The 19,788-nt window shown below is 37.9% G+C and overlaps 1 protein-coding gene across 1 annotated transcript; it reads right to left on the bottom strand.

Moving 5' to 3' along the window:
• Window positions 1-303: 303 nt before the first annotated feature.
• LOC147481615 (uncharacterized) lies at window positions 304-10,045 on the bottom strand. The gene is given in 15 exon segments (XM_086575707.1): window positions 304-720; window positions 837-1,623; window positions 1,715-1,825; window positions 2,660-4,065; window positions 4,147-4,226; window positions 5,710-5,798; window positions 5,801-5,847; window positions 7,628-7,719; window positions 7,814-7,862; window positions 7,954-8,037; window positions 8,679-8,788; window positions 8,934-9,087; window positions 9,182-9,306; window positions 9,477-9,576; window positions 9,906-10,045. Coding segments are annotated over 13 exon segments (3,009 nt in total). The 5' UTR covers window positions 9,570-9,576; window positions 9,906-10,045; the 3' UTR covers window positions 304-720; window positions 837-1,054.
• Window positions 10,046-19,788: the final 9,743 nt, after the last annotated feature.

Here is a 19,788-nt window from a genome sequence, read left to right as displayed (position 1 = left end):
GCATGTAACTAAATCCAGCCATCCAGGGCAATCTCAGCTACCTAAAAGCATTCAACAGGAACCAAGAGCATGGCCTAAAAAACTAGCATCCACGGATCCATAGGTCTATCAAAGACCAGCAAATGTATTGAGGCGATTACCAAAGAAAAAAGAGGGAACACGAAAAAGAAAGTGCCCAGCATATATATTAACAGGATACCTTTAACAAAACACTGTACCCAAAAACGGCAAATACAGATCTCGGACTGGATTGATTACAAATAAATAAAATTCAATCATTCTGCTATTGTTATTATGGATGAGTACATTCAAACACTACTATTATTGTTATTATTGTATATATGCAGAACCCAATGTCCCATTCCTTACAATGTGCAAAATAGAAAAACAAAAAATCCAATGCAGTTAAGTTTTTACTTGACAACAAAATCAGGTAACAGATTTAAAAAGAGGAATTTGTCCAAACTCTGAAAAAATGAAAAAAAATATCATTCCTCGTCACAGTATTCCTCTCAACCTGTTTTGAAATACAACTGCTGAAAACACGCCAATCCACACTGAAATCTTGATCCAGAAATATTATTCAAAGACACCAGAGAAATGATACACACAGATTTCAGATTTTTGCTCATTAGACTGAAACAAGGCCTCCTTCTGACTATATTATATCCAATAACATTTCCACACAACTTTCTGGTCATGGTTGACATTTCTGCTTACCTGCCGACAGAAATCACAAGATAAATGTCAAAAATAAAACTAACAAATAGTAAATAAATAAAGAAACAAACAACACAAATACAGAACAATAAAAGTTCTCGAAAGTAGTTCCTTACCCATTGGAATCTCAGAATTCGAGTGATCAACATGCCATCACTCGAACACAATACAGACCTCAGTCCATGAAGCTTCGTGTGACCAAGAACTAGAGCCCAATCGAAGCAGGTAAGAGTCATGTCATCCTGCTGAGCAGAGGCTGTTATGCCATATCCACACATTCATCTTTATATGTATTTGCCGAAAGGACGAAACACAGTTTCATTTCCAACAGCAATCAAATCCCAAATGCTCTACTGTATATATCGCTGGAAGTGGGCATTCGAAACTTTAGGTCCTCATAACCGGATAAGTGCTTATTCAAACCCAGTCTTTCATTTCTAAGAAGCTCCGCCATACCCAGCTCATTCCCAGATTGGACCTCATTCCAACCATCCCAATGACCATTCGATATGTGTCCATTTCTAGACTGATGGAGAGACAATTGTCCAAAAGGAAAAAAATTACTCACTTGGGATTGCTCCAAAAGCCTGGACGGACCTCTGTACGCATCATTGAAAGAAGAAAATCTATCTCCAACATGATCAGGATATCTCAGATTCTGATGTCCAGATATTTGTTGCTGCATCAAGAAATATCTGGGGTCATTTTCAGATGTACTTTGCTGTGTAGTAAAAGCTGACCTCATGTCTAAGCCTGCGCTGTTTGCTCCATTTGGCAGTCTTCCTTTACCAACTGCTAATATTGCAGGATCAATTAATTCGACATCCGCAACACTGCCAAAACTGCCAGTTGGATGTCCCACATACTGATTTCTCAAGAAGGAACTATCAACCAAATTATTACCTAAAATGGAAAATAGTGAAAAAACATGTAAAATAGGACTGCTGTGTAGAACTTAAACGAGAATAAAATATATTCACAACATAAACCCAACCAGAAAAGGATTCAAAAGCCTGGTCCATCCTTTCTTGAGAAGAAAATCCGGGAGGTGGAGCTCTATTTGGAAATGAAAAGCCAGGAGGGGCTGAAATTTGAGTCCTTGAAACTGCTTCAGACATGCAAAATCATTGCTTCAATTACCATTCTAGAAAAAGTTAAGGATTCTAGCAAAGGTTTAGCCACAAAAGACCTTGCACATAGGCCGGTACAAATAATTTTTGATGAATAGGGGAAATAAAGAAATAAATAAACAAAATAATACAAACAAAGTGACCAACAACACATCTTTCCACCCAACAACACGGTCCTAACAATTCCGAATTATAAATACCACTTGCTTTCTTATTAACAATAAAAACACCTAACAAAGTTGTCAACAGACAGGTACGCACTACACAGAGAAAAGGAACATTACACTTAGTCAGTGACATATGCCTTTTTTAACAATAAAAGATTTATGTGAAAATTGTACAAATGGAGAACACCCCAATTTAGTAAGGCACTAGGTTACAAGGTTCCAATGTCGGAATTTCCATCTACATTGCAGTACAACAACAATGGAATCCCAACTTCACACAAAATCTTGGAACCTCAACTCTTTCAAGTCGTGCACAACTAGACCGATCATAAAGAATTTCCTTGACTTCTATCACATATGGACTTATTTTCATTAATTTTCTTCTAAACTTGCGTGTCTGTGTATGGAATAAATTCTATTAAATTCAACCTGCACAAGCATTATTCATATATTGTTGATTTGATGCAAGTAAACATGCTAGAAACAAATTAAGGCTTGATAATTCTCATCTACCCGGGAAAAAATGCTTTCATAATAATCTTCAAAAAGCACTAGTTCTGTTACAGATGACTAACTTAATAAAAACAAGAAAAGAAGAGCATCACAAAGGAATTATAACAGATGAGAAAAAGATAAACTCACCAGAATGCTTACTATGAGGGGCAACAGGCAAGTTGCTTGAGAAAGTATCAGATTCCCCAAACATATTTGCTGAGAAACCATTCCGAAGTTTTTCAAAAGGATCTCTATTTACGAAACAATCCTGAGCTGCAGTATATTTTGGCCTCATACTCTCATTATTACTCAAAGATGCCTCCAAATCACATCCTTGATTTGCAAAATCCTCCTGTCTAGCGAATGAAAACCTAGACTGATTGCTGTTCTGCACTTTCAAAGAGCTTGGGAGTTTCAAGGTAGTATGCTGTTTATCATTTTCACTCAACAATTTAACCAAATCATGAGGGGAAGTCAATGAATCACCCCATATATCAGGGTCCATTGATAAGATGTTAGAGATGATGCTGCTTTCACCCATATCTACAGCAGCAGATTTTTCAGCTGAATCATCTTTAAAACTTCCAAAGTATTTACCTTTATCCACATTTGAACTGCTAACTTTATTGTCGTGATACCCATTTGGTAATCCCGTATTATTGAACTGGCAGAAGGTTTCATCTGCTTCGAAAATCATATTTTTACTACCTGAAATACTTGAACTACAAGCATTACGATAATTTGATGAATCACCATTTTCTGAAACCTTCGACCTCCAATCATCAAAAGCTAATAAAACATCGTCCGCTTCACTGCGAGCATTAGGTAATACTGGCGGTGTTGGGTCCTCCCTCCAATCAAATAATTCTCTTGAGACAGAATCACCATCTGACTCCAAAACAGTGTTTCTTGATGGTAATGAGGAGGTCAAAGGGTCCTTAAAATGTTCCTGATAATACTGTTGCACCCCTTCACTTCCAGGTGGTCTAAGTGATGGGAGATTGGGTACGGAGCCATTAGAGCTGATATCAGAATTTCTGACTCTGCAGTCTTCATCAATGCCTACTGAAGATAACCCATTGCAAAAAGTATAAATTGGTAAACTTGCAGTAACACCTCTGTCTGAAACAGAAGAACTACTTGCTGGTCTATCCAATTCAGTGCAATGTGTGCCGCTATTTGGTGCTATCATGGGACCCTCACTATCCTTAGATGTAATCAAGCGGGGTGAGTGGTTGGTTGAATTTATTGCAGCAGGAACTGCACCTCTGGCTATCTCTGCAGGTGAATCTGAAATCGTTTCTATAGAATCTCTCACAGTACAATGATTTGAAGACTCCAATGACCCTGAACTACTATTTGGATGCAGTAACAGATTTTCACCACTTTCATCTGATTTTGTTGCTACATTAAGATGGAGCGTAGAACCCTGTGCTGCACTTGTGCCCACTGCTGGAAATGAACTACTGTTAGTGTCTGTTTTCTGCCTTGCAACTCCACCTAAGCAGACCGGAGTAGAAACTGGTGGCCGGCCATTGGAAACTCGTAGCCCCCTAATATGCAAAGCAAGCACATTGTTACACGATTACCACATAACACAAGTAAGGATACTAAATAATACTCAATTCCATTACCATGCGGCTGCGGCTGGAAGGGCAATAGATCTTCCAGAGCTACCATTAGGAGGAGAACCTTTGGCATGACTTACAGAACTCTGATGGCAAAGGAAAATAATTTGCAATAAGAATGAAAACTATCAAAATTGTCGTAAGTACCAAAATAAGTTTGTAACTAGATATTAGAAAAGCACAAATCTCAATTGGAAATCCCATGTTTAAGCTTTTATCCGCATTGACATTATGTTACCATACCCACAAGCACATCAAACCATACATAAAACATAATCACAATGTAGTAACATCAACACATCATTCTCTATAAGAATCAGGGTCAGACACACTGACAACCATTTAGGTACTAATTACTTCAAACCCTATCAAAAAATAAAGACAAAAAAAGAGGATGCACTTTTAGTCGGGTTATTCAATACATGATACAAAGGATATCACTATCACCAAGACAAATGAATGTAATTACAAAATATAAAACCAAGATTGACATTAATTCACAGATGTATCCTTGTTGTGTAGGAAGTGTCAAACACCAGCACATGTGCCAGTGTTGTTAAATGGTTTTCAAATAATCTAGAAATGCCGTCGCTAGATGTCACTGAACTGCAAGATCAAATGTTGCGAATTTCTAAACAGTAAGATCAATTCCCTCACTGAGCTTTTATCCTACCCAATTTAGGATAAATATAACCCTGACATGACATGATCAAACCCATGCTAGGAATGTAGGAACAGAGAAGCTACAATATTCAACTTTTACTGTTTGCTCTATACAGCCAAACTCAAGGTAACAGATGTTGTCCACTTCAATTGGTTTCACATTGGTAGCTGATTAAATTTACAGCCGACCTTACCGTTTTATCATTAAGTCCATGGTAACCAAAAAAAAATTACAGCTTCAAATATCCTTTCTCCCCTACTTCTAACTTCTTCTCCTCCTGTTCCTCATATTCAACCAAACCAGAGAGAGATCTGGTTTTTGTTTCCATTCAAACGAGATGAGGTTGCCTTTATAAGGTGATTTTCACCTAGATCTGGCTAACTCAATCCTCCTAATTATGATATTCAAATATTATCCAGTGTCTACTTTCTGGTCCCGATATCTCTTGGGTGAAACATAGATATGCAAATCCACGAGGTTGATAATTGTCGTCATGGTATTTAGACTATTGGTATGATCATGCATGGTCCTTTTTGTCTGACAAGCTGGCTGCAACTTAATCTAAGCTAATTCTACATTAGCTGACAATAAAAAATGTGTTTTATTTCATACGAAAATGTAATATTTACTCACAAGAGATGTTGCTACAGAGAAGGGCATGTCTTTTGTGCTATTTAACGTATCATAATAAACAACCAATTAAATCTGAATTGCTATTCGCTCCTAGGCGGCTAGGCCGATTAGTTAAGAAAAACAATTGTAACTGCAGAACCTGTGATACATACGCTAAAATCTGGCACTCAGATGGTATGACCACACCCACATGCCCACCACGTAAAAATAAAACTAAACAAACAACACTCCAAAAGACCAAACATCAAAATAAAATTAACTAAATATCTTACATTTGAGACACTTTTGGCAATCGGTTTGACTGAAGAAGAAGTACTGCTAATGCAGAAGTCATCCACAGGGGGAGGCAACATATTCCCGACCGGCGCTGCATATTATTCGTAGTACCAGTAATTTGTTGGACCCTATTCCTGTATTGAAACAAGATGGAAGTTCATACATACTTGTTAAAGCCAATAAAATGTGCAAATGGTCAGCATCTTAAAGTACAAAATAACCAATAACAACAACCTAACAACAGATAAATATGTCGAACAAGACAATAACAAACATTTAAATGATTTAGTAAATTAGTTTCACTGCAAAACTTTAAACAAAAATTCATGTTTTGACTTTTGATACTCCCAACTTAGATTCCAGGCGAAAGGATCAAGCTCAACGAGATGAACATTCAATCCTAGCTATGACATAAAATGTTAGGTCCGATCTGACAGCATCACAGGCCAAAAAATTAATAGGCCATTTAAAGACCCAATCTTTTGAATGTCAAGTACATTTCCTTCTATCCGAAACTGACTCTGCTGATCACACACTCTTCAATTAATTAAAAACTGACGGTTTCATAAACTACCCTGAACATAAAAGCAGTAAAAATATCATGGCAGTACCGTAAATCCTTCTCTGTTTCTTTCTCCATAACTGTAATACAGTATCACAGACATTCGAGCTTATAATTAACTAATTTATAAGTTATAACTGTTCAAAAGCCTTGAACCATTAACTTATCCAGTATCTATTCCTTTCAATACGTATAAACATAGCTATCAAAGAGTAATTCCTGCCACTTCCAATTATAAATAGATTACCTTCAAGAAGGATACTACTATACTAGTCGTCAAAACAGATCAGATACCATGGAAATGTCATAAAAACTTTTGTCTCTAGCAAATAAATATTCAGCTACTGTTGGGGGAAAAAAAGGGTAAAACTTAACCAAGATTTGGTAGCGTCCAAACCACCTTAACAAGTGGCACCAAACAATCTATTGATTAAAAGTCGACTCAAGATTTTATGATTTCTATTTTTCTATAATAGGTAGAAAACTACAAATAAAAGTATCCTAACTGAAATATCACTCTAGAATTGGACAATCATACTGCTGATCAAATATAAGTAAACAAAATTTAAATTTAAATTTAAATAAAGTAAATAATAATTAAATAAAATGAAAAATGCTAAAAGGGGAGGACGTCATATGCCTTGTACGATCGGTGTGTTGCTTGCTACAAATCTACAATTGCGTGGCTATCAACAACTTACTCAAAGAACTCCATAGCTCAATGTTCTACACTAGTATATCTTTCAATTTCCCATTTCTTGTTGAGTTGTAGTTCAGTATCTTTATTTCTTGTGTGTGTGTCTTTCAATCTCATGTTCATGAGACTCAGACCTTACACCAATAGCATTTAAAGCACCCATCCTTGTAAAATTGTAATGCACAATCTTCCTAGCATTACTCACTAAAAAACGTGTATGGCCTGATCCTGTACATACTAAGTTGATGCCACACTGGATCCCTTTCCCACTCAAAAGCACATCTGGTAAATACATGGATTGTCAAAGGTATGTACTAAAATACAAAACACGCATCAAAGAGAATACACAGCTAAATGGGAGAGAATTGGTTTATCTAGGCGTTTTTTCCTAAAAGTTTCAAAATCTCAAATTGCAAAGACTTGTAATTCCCAAGCAAAACTACATAATATATAATATATATGCCAAATATATACTTTATACATATACTTTCAAATGACTCCAACAAGATAGAAAAACCTTGGCTCAACCCTCCAGTCATATTTAAAACCACTCAACTTATAACTTTATAAGGATATGTCTCATCTTAATATTGATCCAATGAAAACCCAATAACACAATTATGAAAGGAAAGTAGCCCAAGCTATGAAGATATACCTTGTATAATCTGAAATTGTCTCATCTTTAGTAAAACTATCATCTTGGGAGCCAAATTCATGCAAATAGAGACAATCAGGATTGCTGCAAGACTGGAACCATAGATACATTTTGTTAATAAAAAATTATAGCCCATCAGAAAAAAAAATCTTGTCTAAATGAAAAGAATCAAAATATAATCTGTACCATATTTCTCAACCACGCATGGCAATATTTTGTGGTTCCAAAGCAGGCTCTGCAAATGATATCCACAAACAATATTACAAACAAAAGAAAGGGAGAACTAAGGAGTCTCTCATAACAGAAACAATGGGAACATGGTTTACCTTAAAGGTTTGCCGTCTAAGACGTAGCCATGTACAGATTGAATACAGCGAACTGCTTCCTCCTCTCTCAAGTACGTTATATATCTGCGGAATAAAGAAATAGAGAAGTGAGATTTACACAATTAATAGAAATGTTAAAGGTAACAACACAGGCTTTCTACCACATATATTCGAAATCACACATGTTATGCTATGCTATGTAGTTGAACGTGGAGGTCCAGCCTAAGCACAAGCATGTAACTCAGCCATCTGAATCTGGAATCCACATAACACCATCCGCTCAACCATTAATAAAACCCCTCCCCAATTTCCCTCCGTACAATACACGTAAATTATATAGAAGCATTATATAGAAGCGATATTTTCATGATTTTCATCAAATGACGCCAAAACCAAAAATGAAAGAAGGCTGAGTTTTATGAAGATCTCAATAAACAGAAATCATCCTCACAAAAATTGGCTTTAAATATTTACAAATTGGTCAAAGATGGTTCCAAGTATTGAGAAACAATGGTCTTACATCTTATGGCCAAAATTAGAAATATCCAAAATGTCTTTCTTTTTCCTTGCTCTTTCCTCTTCTCTTCTCTACATCTCACCCTTCTTGTCTTCTTCCTCCTCTCCCCCCTCCACCAATATTGCATTGCAGTACACTAGTGTGTATATATATACATACTTATACATATTGGCATCAAAATGAGCATTACAAATAAAACTGAACTTACACACTACATGTATTGTTCACAGAATGTTGGATAGCACCACCAGCAGTCCGCGCAATAGACACTTTTTGAACCTTTCCATACTGACCAAAATATTCTTTGTGCTGAAGAAGCTGCTTAAAACAATAATATCTCCGTTAGATATAGCAAATAAAAAAATTATGAAGCAAGAACGCTCCACCCACACAACTACATATGCCTCAAGAACAGATGATCCACCCAAATAAAACTAACTAAACTTTTGCAAGAGGTACCCACCTCTTCATCAGCTAAATCAGACGGTATCCCTATTATATATACAAGGTTGTGCTGTATCACTCGAACACTGCTAAGATGCTTTCTTCCGTCGGAAGCTTTAGGTTTTGTTTTCTGCGACTTTAGTCTTCTCTCTGAATTTATTTCGGCAACCAACCTGTCAATGCAAAGGCCAGGATGAGAATTCCCATTTCGCAATGTAATACACTACAAATAATAATACAATAACACATATGCAACATAATAATAACCTTCCGTTTGATGCTGTTCCTACAATCTTTTCTTTATCGTAAAGCGTTCGACATGCTGGACACCGTCCTTCTGTATCTTCCTTCTCAGCCAAGTCCATTATTTGATGCCAACACCATACACATATCTGGAGCAAGTATCAATAATTCAACAGTAATCAATAACCAAAAAGAGTTAAGGTACAAAGTGTGAAATAAAACCGTTTGAATTTGATTCAAAATGAAAATCAAGAATCATTTCTACTACAAGTATGAGGAGTCAATAAACTTGTTAAAAGATGTAGGAAAATTCCCAAACCTCATAACCACATTTGCAGGGCTTCAATTGCTGATCAGTCAAGTCCATCTCTTCCATGCAAAGGGGACATGTCTTTTCTCCTTGGTCACTCATGATTGCCCTACAAACACATCAAAATGAATATGAAGTCTATTCTTTTTTGCAAAATTCATCAACAATCTTTAAACTAAATAACCTATTAAAAAAAAAAACCCTAAAAGCCAAAATCAGAATCTTTCTAAATACAAAACTACCAATTTTTAGAAAAAAAAAAAACCAATCAAGATCCCGATTCAATTTCAAAAAAACTAATCTTGCAAAAAACCACAAACATGCAAATCAATAATTCAATATATATCGGATTGAATATCAAATCAATCCTGAAATACAAAGGATCTAAACAGAAGTTGAAATTGAAAATGAAATTGGAATTGGATAAGGATGACTTACGGTGATGGATCGAGAGAGAGAGAGAAAATAGTTGTTGTGTGTTGCGTTGTGTTTGAGGGGATGGAAAACCACAGGTTAAAGAGACGCCTTTCTTTTTCTTTTTTCTTTTTTCTTTTTTGAGTTTATGGATGGCTTTGTTTTGCTGCTGTTTACTTGGCGTCTCTGTCAATAAATAATATTTCATTTCCCTCTTTTACCCTCCGACTTTTGCTAAACTACAAAACTCAACCACCGTTCCGTCTTTTTGTCTCACGTGGGATTTTTATGTGTTGTTCCACTGCTCGTCCGGATAATGTCTAAACCGACCCGTGGTATTTTCAATTAAGTCAAACTACTGTCCAGTCCATGATACAGAGCAAGTGCCAGGAGGTAATTCAATCTGTTCCTCGACCTATATGATAACAGTAAGCCACTTGTGTGCTGTGAGGGTCGTGCCTATACGAGGGCCAGCATTATTATTGTTTAGCCATTGCCTATATCTCAATCCCCTTTATAGCATTTCCCCAAGCACATGGCTTTGAGAGGTGAAATAACAATTTTTTTTTTTTTTTTTTTTTAATGCAAATCATACTACTATATATATATATTAACCAGCTCACACAAACAAAATACGGCAGTTTGAGTTCAGTATACAACTTGGAAACTCTGAGCTTTCTAACTGTTGGTTTACCCAAGCAACTAGCAAGTCAGCATCCCCATTAAAAGTCCTACTGATTCATCTAAACTCATAGTAACTAAACCCAGACACCAGCAGCTTAATATAAGTTATGACAGCCTCACATTCCCATCTACACGAGCTATCCTGTAAAGCTCCAATAACTTCCAAATTATCTCCTTCAAACACAAAATATTGTCTGCCTAGATGCTTTGCCAGTACAGCTGCCACTTATGCTGCTTCCAACTCAACTGTTGTTACATCCAAAGTCTTGAATCTTCTGACTGCTACTCCCACAATGCATCTCTCGTTATCAGTTGCAATTGCTCCAGCTCCAACCCATCTAGTCTGCCTACAATAGGAAGTATCAAACCAAATGATTATGCTATCATTTGGTATAATAGGAAAAACTTGCTCAAACTGATTATCTCCTATAGCTAAGACAGGTTTAGGGCTGAGGAAATCTTCGTTGTATGCCATATAACATTTGTGTGCTCCACCTCTGCTCTCCCTGATTATCCTTTCTCGATTAGTTTTCCTATTATCAAACTTGATCTCATTCCTAGTTTGCCAAATCTGTTGGAGCAAGAACACAAAGTGGGTACCAACCAGCCTTTGTTCATTGTTAGCATTGCAGCACCAAGTCAAGACCAGATCCAATCTTTCTCTTAGAGAAAGTTGTTGCTCCTTGTGAATTCTTAATCCTACTTATGAACCAAACCACACAGTTCTCACCCATTCACAGGTAAAGAACAAATGTTTTGTAGATTCCATCTTCTTGAGGCAATAGGGGCATGAGAAATCCCCTATCATATTTCTCTCAAAAAGGATGTCCCCCATTGGTAACACTTGCATATACATCTTCCATAGAAACAATTGTATATGTGCTGGGATAGAAGCCTTCCAAATATGTCTTAGAGTGAGTGGGTTGCAGCTAGAGCTTTGCCCCACATCTTCCTTAGGCTTAAGAAGATAGTAAGCTGATTTTACAATGATACTACCATATCTATCTTTTTTCGATCTCAGCTTATCAGCTGAGTTCACTTGTGGTCTGACTTTGACCTCTAGGATCTTATTGCAAATGATAGGGTCTAGATGAAGGCTAAGTTTAGCCTCATCCTACCCACTCTTGTCTATTCTAAACAGCTCAGAAACCACCTTATCTTGCCAAGCTGGTACCTCCACCCCTAACTCCTCCAGGGTTATGGGTTTTCCATTGCACTTAAGCCAGGGATCTCTCATGATAGAGGTGGAGTTACCATTGCCAATGGCCCAAATCAGGCCTCCACTTATATCATTAAAAGTTTTATGTATGCCTTTCCAAAAGTAGGAGGCTTTGTCAGGGGTTTTTTTCATGTCCCCCATCCAATTTTTACCATAGATACTAAACATAGTTCTCGTCCAGAGAGAATGAATATTAGTGGCAGCTTTCCATAGAAGTTTAGCCAACATGGCCTTATTCATGTCTCGTCTTTCTTAAACCCAAGCCTCCAGTATCCTTGGGCTGACATATGTGATCCCACCCTATGGTGTGGACACATTTAGAATGTTTCTTTCTAGACCACCAGAAATCTCTACAAGCTTTATCAATCTTATTACAAGTAGAGGCTGGAAGCAAATAAGTTAACATGGCATATAGAGGAGTGGCCTGGATCACAGCTTGGATAAGAGTAGTTCTCCCAGCCTGTGACAGAACTTTGGCTTTCCAACCTCTAATTTTATTATATATCTTGTCCACCAAATAATCAAAGTCTTCAGACTTTTTCCTTATTAACACAATGGGAACACCAAGATACTTTTCTTTAGGGCAAAATTTCTCACCTCCCAGAATCTTTTGAGCCTGATCTTTTGCCTATAAAAGACATTTTTGCTAAAAAAGATATTGGATTTTTCATAATTTATTTTTTGGCCAGAGGCCTAACAATAGTCATCCAGAATCCTTTTTAGATTCCCACTTTCAGCCACACTTGCTTTAATGAACAGGATAAGATCATCAGCATACAACAAATGAGTTAGGGCAGGGGAATGTCTTTTAACCTTTATCTCATGCACCTCCTCCCCTTGCTGACTCTAGCCACCATTCTTGAGAGGGCCTCAGAAACTAAAATAAACAAATATGGGGATAAAGGATCCCCTTGTTTAACCCCTCTTTCAGGGATAAACCTTTCCAGAGGAGACCCATTTAACATGACCTGGAAGGACACAGTAGAAACACACTGCTGAATTATGTGTCTCCACTTTTGATTGAACCCCAACTTCTCAAAAATACTATCCGGAAAGACCATTCCACTCGATCATATGTTTTAGCCATATCCAGCTTTAGGGCAAGCCAGCCTTCATTCTTATTCCTCATATTTTTCATATTATGGAAGACTTCACAGGCTAAACCAATAGTATATCCTATGTTTCTGCCTTTGATAAAAGCCCCTTGGAATGGGGAGACAATTCTATTCATCAGACTTTTAAGTCTATTGGCCAGAAGCTTGGAGATAATCTTGTACCCAAAATTGCATAGACTAATGGGTCTAAACTTAGAAGCATGGTCTGGATTCTCAATCTTAGGAATCAGGGTGAGGTGAGTTTCATTCAAACTAGGATTAAGGACCCTTGGATGAAGAAGTCCTGAACAAAAGCAATCACATCAGGACCTATGATATCCCAACATTTTTGATAAAAAATGTATTTGAAACCATCAGGGCCAGGTGCCTTATAACTTCCCATCTTCCTCACCACTACCCAGATATCTCCATTAGTAGGTATGGCAGTGAGAATCTCATTTTCTCTCTCTGCCACACAAGGTTGGAAAAGGTCTAGAATATGTTCATTTCTCTCAAGATGGTCTGAGGTGAAGATCTCCATAAAATACTGATTTAGGAAGCTCCCCACCTCAAAACTACCTTCTTTCCAGTCCTTATCATTATTTCTAATCTTATCAATAGTATTCTTTCTTCTTCTGTAGATGGTAGAAAGATGAAAATACTTAGTATTTCTCGCCCCATCCTTCAACCAAGAATTAGAAGACTTTTGTTTCCAGAAATCCTCCTCTTTGGTATACCAATCAAGCAGCTTATCTTTAAGTCCTTTAGCTTTGTTGTAATTTGCAATGCTAAAGGGTTTAGTCAGAATAGAGTCTAGCTTAGCTTGAGTGGTTTTGATGTTAGTATAGATGTTACCAAAAACATGTTTATTCCACATTAATAAGTCTTGTTTAGTCTTCTCCATCTTATTCATATAGTTTCTATCAGGGAGATCATGAGAAATCGAATTCCAAGCTTTTTCAATGACCTCCATACAGGTCTCATGCTTAAGCCACATATCAAAGAATTTAAAAGGTCTTGGGAGCTTTTCTTCTTTTTTCTCAAGATTGATGAACAAAGAGATATGGTCAGAAATAACATTGGCCCAAGTTCTAATTTGGTCATTAGGGAAGGCAACAAGCCAATCAGGTATAGCTATGACTCTGTCTAACCTTTCCAGAATGTGATCTTTTGGCTTTCTGTTATTACTCCATGTGAACTTGGGTCCTTTAAAACCCAAATCCACTAACCCCAAATCATTAATGAAGTTGTTAAACTCATGCATGCTCTTTGTAATTCTGCTTCTCCCACCAATTTTTTCATCCAAATTAGAGATAACATTAAAATCCCCAAATAGGCACCAGGGGCCTGGAACTAAGGGAGCAACATCCCTCAATTCGCCCACACTTTATTTCTGTTATGTGCTACTGGTTCCCTATACACAAAAGTAAAGAACCAAGGATCTTTATGAAAATAATTTAAAATTTTACCTGTCACCTGATTGTGAGAAGCCCCCAGAATCTCCAGTTCAACATCTTCCTTCCACAAAATAGCCAACCTTCCACTCAGACCTTTGGCTGGCACATCAAAAACCCCACTAAATTTTAGCTGCTTTCCTAATTTTTCTATACTTTTCTTAGAAGCCTTGGTTTCTGAAAAACACACAATATCTACATCAAACTTCTCTATTAGGTCCTTTAGTTGTTAAACTGCCGTGGTAGTACCAATCCCCCGGCAATTCCAGGCATGTATCGTCATGGATACCAAGATAGCTGTGATGGGACAGCCACCGCGAACCCTGGAGGAGACAAGCACAAACCCCCACTGTTAGTTGGTTGCATCATTCGTTACTTCACAGTTCTTCTCTTATTCTGGGTTATCTTCCCCTTATTTTCCTTGGCTATTGACATCTTTCCCTATACTCTCATCATTCGAGCTTTCATCACCACTGTACCCACTGGTATAGCTTCTTCCCTTTTTAGAACTTTCTTCATTACATTGTTGCTTTCCTTTGCCTTATTGTTTTTTCACTACTGTTGAGTCATCAATAGCCAGTGGCTGTGGTTGTTCAAGTTGAGACTGAGAAACACTCCTATCAGAATCATACCCACCCCCATCTTGGCTTCCTTGAGTCAGGTCCAAAGAAGCATTTCCCACCGAGACCTCCTCTTGAGAATCAGCATTGAAGACCACCATATCCAAGTCTTCTTCTTCTGAGGGATCTTCCTCTTATTCATCTGTAAAAGCATCAGATGGGATTTCCTCCTCTGGTATTTCTGGTCCCCACCCTTCTTCTGATTGAACACTTGAGCTCAAAGAGTGGTTTGATATGGATGGTTTAACTAATTCCATCGAATCACTGGAGATAGCAATAATCGGTGCTTCTTCCGGAATCAACAAGTGACCCAACTTTTTGCCCTTAAGTCATCAGCCTCTCTCTTAGCTTTTTTTGAATGTCTTGTCGTCAGTCTTAAGCTGTGCCTATGCCATCCATCATCATCCATGCTTGCAACTTGTTTTCCCACCACACTAAATAGTTTCCTTTTACTTCCCACATTGATCCCTTGCACTTCTCGCAAGCTTCTCTTTGCTCTTTCCTTTCTGGAACCTCTAGAGACAAGAGTTTTGTACCCCCTCCCACGTGATGGTAACCCAATGAAACAAAAGTTGGGATTCCCATCACCTGAGGGTAAAGTAGTGTGTTCTCTCCCATCAATTTCAATGTTCTCAAGAATGGGAATGATGGCTTGGGAAAGGGGGGAGCCAAAATTCAGCGAGGCGTGATCCACCTTAAGATATTCCCTAGTTCCCAAAAAACCACCCTCCATAGCTAGTGTCCCTAGCTCGACAGCTCGGCATCCCACCTGTTCCCTTTCCTTATCGCGACCTTCTTCCGAATCTTTATTTTGTATCGGGCCAGGCCCAAACTCGTAGTCCTTTGGGCTTCTATCAAGATCCATACACGCATGCCCAGGCTCTGGGGTCCATACCACAATGGCCCTCCTTTGGGACTCAGGCCCTACCGACTTCTTTGGACGAAGGCCTTGGGCTTCATTATACTGGGCTTGATACTGCCCTTTCCCATTTTGAACTATATCTTGAGACAAAAGGCCCCCACACTTTGAATTTGAATTTCCAATGGTCACTGACACTCCATCCCCATCCTCTGAACTATCCGTTCGGATTTCTGACACAGAGGGTGCTCTTTCCTCCGTACCCCAAACCCTGACACTAGACTCCTTTCCGACCGTGGCAGCTCTTGGTGGTGATGACAGCACTCTTGTCCCATTCCATAGCCTACTCGCTAGTGAGCCCCTATTCCTAGCCGGAATTTGATTAGATCTGGGTTTTCGTGGGGATCTAGATATAGTTACAGATGCTGGGCCTGAACTTGCAGCTCCATTGAATAAGACATTTGCTCTCATCATAAAGGAGAAATTATTCTTGATATCTCTGGAGGAGCCTCCGTACTTGTGCAAATCCAGACTGTATGATTCTCTCAAGTTACAGTAGTGGATATCATGACTTATACATCCACAAAAGTAGCATAAAATCTCCAGTTTTTCATATTTGAATGTAATTGGGAACATTTCTCCCGTCTCAGTACGGAGGTCTATTCCTTTCATCAACCGCTCTTTTATGTCCATTCGACTCTCACCCTGGCTACCGGATTTCTAAACTCCGCTCTGCAGTAGAGATCAACATCTTTGACTTTACCAAGGCCCCACACTCCGGACGTTCTCTTCATTTATTCGATCTCTCGTGAGTCTGTATATTTGGACCCAGAAGTCCACCAAGTCGAACTTCTATGATGTAGCCACATTATCTGTGTGTATCCCTTTCTTTACTGAAAAGATAAATCCTTGTATCAACCAAGGGCCATTCTTACTGACATGTTCAAATTCCTCCATTTTTTCAAATTCCATCTTATAATAGCCTTTTGATATCAGTTCCACCTTTGTGTTTCCCCTCGTTTGCCAACATCTATGCAACTCATCCACAAGATCTTGTAGCGAGATGAGTTTACCTCCATACAACTTACCCATCAAGGTTGTATGCTCAAGTGGTTTCTTCCATATTTTTACATTCAATAGCTACCACCCTTTTTTCTTTTGAGCAAAAAAGATTTTGCATATCAGCTTGAAGTTGTTCTATCTTAGCTCTAGTTGATCCACCTTGTTCAGACATATCCACCATTGCCGCTTGTGAAGAACCCATCAGCACACCCAGGCACACCCCAGGCTAAAACCAAGGAGAAGCAGCAGTGACTTTGGGGAGGGGGGGGGGACCAACCTTGGCTACTAGCTTTATCTCTTTGACAAAGGGAGCAAAGAATAATCCAGCCTCCCACTATGACACCTGAGATTGTACCCAAACAGCTATCGAGATCTCCTCTCAGACTCTAAGAGAGCTAAGAAAGAGAGAACAAAACTAACCACTACTAGACCATGTGAACTATATAACTGATAGCACTCAAGAAAAGACTTTGGAAGGACAATGAGATGATACCAAATGAGTAAAGAAAGAAAGGGGATCAAAGTTGTCTAGAACGACCTTTCAAAATTTGGGACCTAGCTAGTAGAGGGGAAATAACAACTTGTCACCCATTAAATCCCCAAAAATAATGGTCCAATACAATACAAATGATGACTATCAAGGTAGCTCTTCACTAGGTAACAATCAGGATAGGCACTTGCTATCTTGATAGTTATTAAGTTATGAACTTCGGACGGAGGCCGGCCCTAAACTTTGAGGGGCCAAAGGCGAGTTTTTTAAAATGGGCATATATTATTGAGAAAAAAAAAAACAAGTCTTTTACACAAAGGGTCGTGGGCTAATGTTTGAGTGGACTGGACTACACATAATTTGACTAGAGTAGACAACCTTTACATGTGGCCTAATGGGTATAAGATTATACTTGGAGGCCCAAATTTTGACCAACAAGCTGGGGGCCCTAGGCGGTTGCCTAGTTGGTCTACCCTCATAGCCAGCCTTGACAGATCTTTGTATTCGGTCTCATTTTATTTTATTTATTTATTTTTTTCCGGGACCAGATATTTCATTTTGTCCCGTGTGTTTTTTCGATATTTTTATTTCCATTATGCCCAAAGTTTAAAGTCACATTTGCATTGGGCAAATCCTGGTAGTTTCTCACCAACAAGGTTACTATGAGGGGAAATAATCCTATGTGGAGGTAACAACTTGTTGCTTGCATTCCAATGCCAATGCAAGGTAACTTTGGATGTAACTTTGCCAAAGGAACCCTTTTGGGGGCAAAAAGAGCTTCCCAATGCAAGGGTCACTTTGGATGTAACTTGTATTTATGTAATATTGAGAGAAGCAATTGCTGCCCTAATAGTTACATAGTTGTAAAGTGTCTGACTTAACCAAAAAACCATACAGATCAAATAAGTTGTCTCGCTTGTAAAATTGTTTTTTCAGGCAGAATAAAACATGTCATCAAGATTCACAACGGCTAGTTTTTCAAATCCAGCAACGGTAAGAACAAGTAAAAAAATATACACCATTTGTTCCACCAAAATGCAATTTCAACTCACACTTCTAACAATCATTTTTTTTTTCCTTGAAAATCAATTTCAACAATGGCATCTCCAACAAATCAACAACTAAGTTCTAGCACTTAATTGAAACCAAAGAAGACATCTATTCACTTCACCAGGACCGAATATCAAGCTCTATGTCTTGCTTTGATCAAAATAAGTGAATATTCCGTTATTGGTGTTTATCAAAGTTCAAAAAGTTTTTGGAAGCATGCAGTAACCTAGTTTAATTAAACACGTGGGACTACAACCGATAGGTCTCATGATTCAATTACCGGTCAGTGGAACTATATTTCCAAAATGATGAACAAGTTTGTTGCAATTGTGAATTATATAAATCAGTGCATAAATGCAAGACCGAAAGTTTCGGGATTTCAAGATATTTCGGACCCTCCCAAAACCGATATATATCGAAAAAATTGAAAAATTGGATCGATATATCGTTTTTGCCCATTTTGGTAATAAAATTTAAAAAATCGGTATATATCAGAAATATTACTGATATATAACGATATATATCGGGATATATCGGTCAACAGTCAACAAAATCGGTCAAAAGTCCAAATGTCTAACAAAGTCAAACGATATATATCGAATATGTCGGAATATATCGCCGATATATATCTTACCGATATATATATCGGTTTTAAAATTAATTTAATTTTTGGAGCTGGTATTTCAAATGTTTCGAAGTCGGTAGGCTGAGAAAACGATAAATATCGGCGAAAAATTGATTTTTTACCGATATTTTTGGCCCTGCATAAATGTATAGTAATTAATCAAGGATCAGTTCATAATTAATAATAAAAACAAGTCATGTGACCAACTCTGTAAAATCAAATAACTAAATATAACTATCACAAAACAATTACAATTTGCAATAAGCTAAGGCCAAGTCTGCATAACAATGTCTTAACAAATACAACCCACTCATGAAAAGCATAACACAAACCACTATAGATGTTAAATAAAGTACCATAATCACTGATGGCGATAGACACATGCAGTGATTCCATGGGAGTAAGACTTTGTAGGCAGGCACACCATCCCCGTTCTCGATTTCGTCTTCCTTAGAAAAGTCAGCATCAAATCTCGCATAATCGAGACTGGGGATACTACTCTCAATAATAATATCATTGTACATAAACACCTTGCACCAAAACTCAACCAATATAGGAGTCAAAGTCATAACCTTCGAAGTCTTCATGTTTCCCAAAATTACCATGACAGAGATCTATTTCAAGAAATTTAAGAACATGCAATGAAACACTAATCATCTTTGATTTCCTCCCTAATGCATGTCCAAGTGCCAATCAGACTCTAACTTGGGACAATTCTCTAATAGGATATCCACTGAGGGTGCGTTTGGA

The sequence above is a fragment of the Coptis chinensis genome, chromosome 8 (assembly GCF_015680905.1).
Source record: "Coptis chinensis isolate HL-2020 chromosome 8, ASM1568090v1, whole genome shotgun sequence".
Classification (NCBI taxonomy): Eukaryota; Viridiplantae; Streptophyta; class Magnoliopsida; order Ranunculales; family Ranunculaceae; genus Coptis; species Coptis chinensis.
Note: the sequence above shows the minus strand (reverse complement) of the source record. Positions and strands in the feature narration are given on the sequence as shown.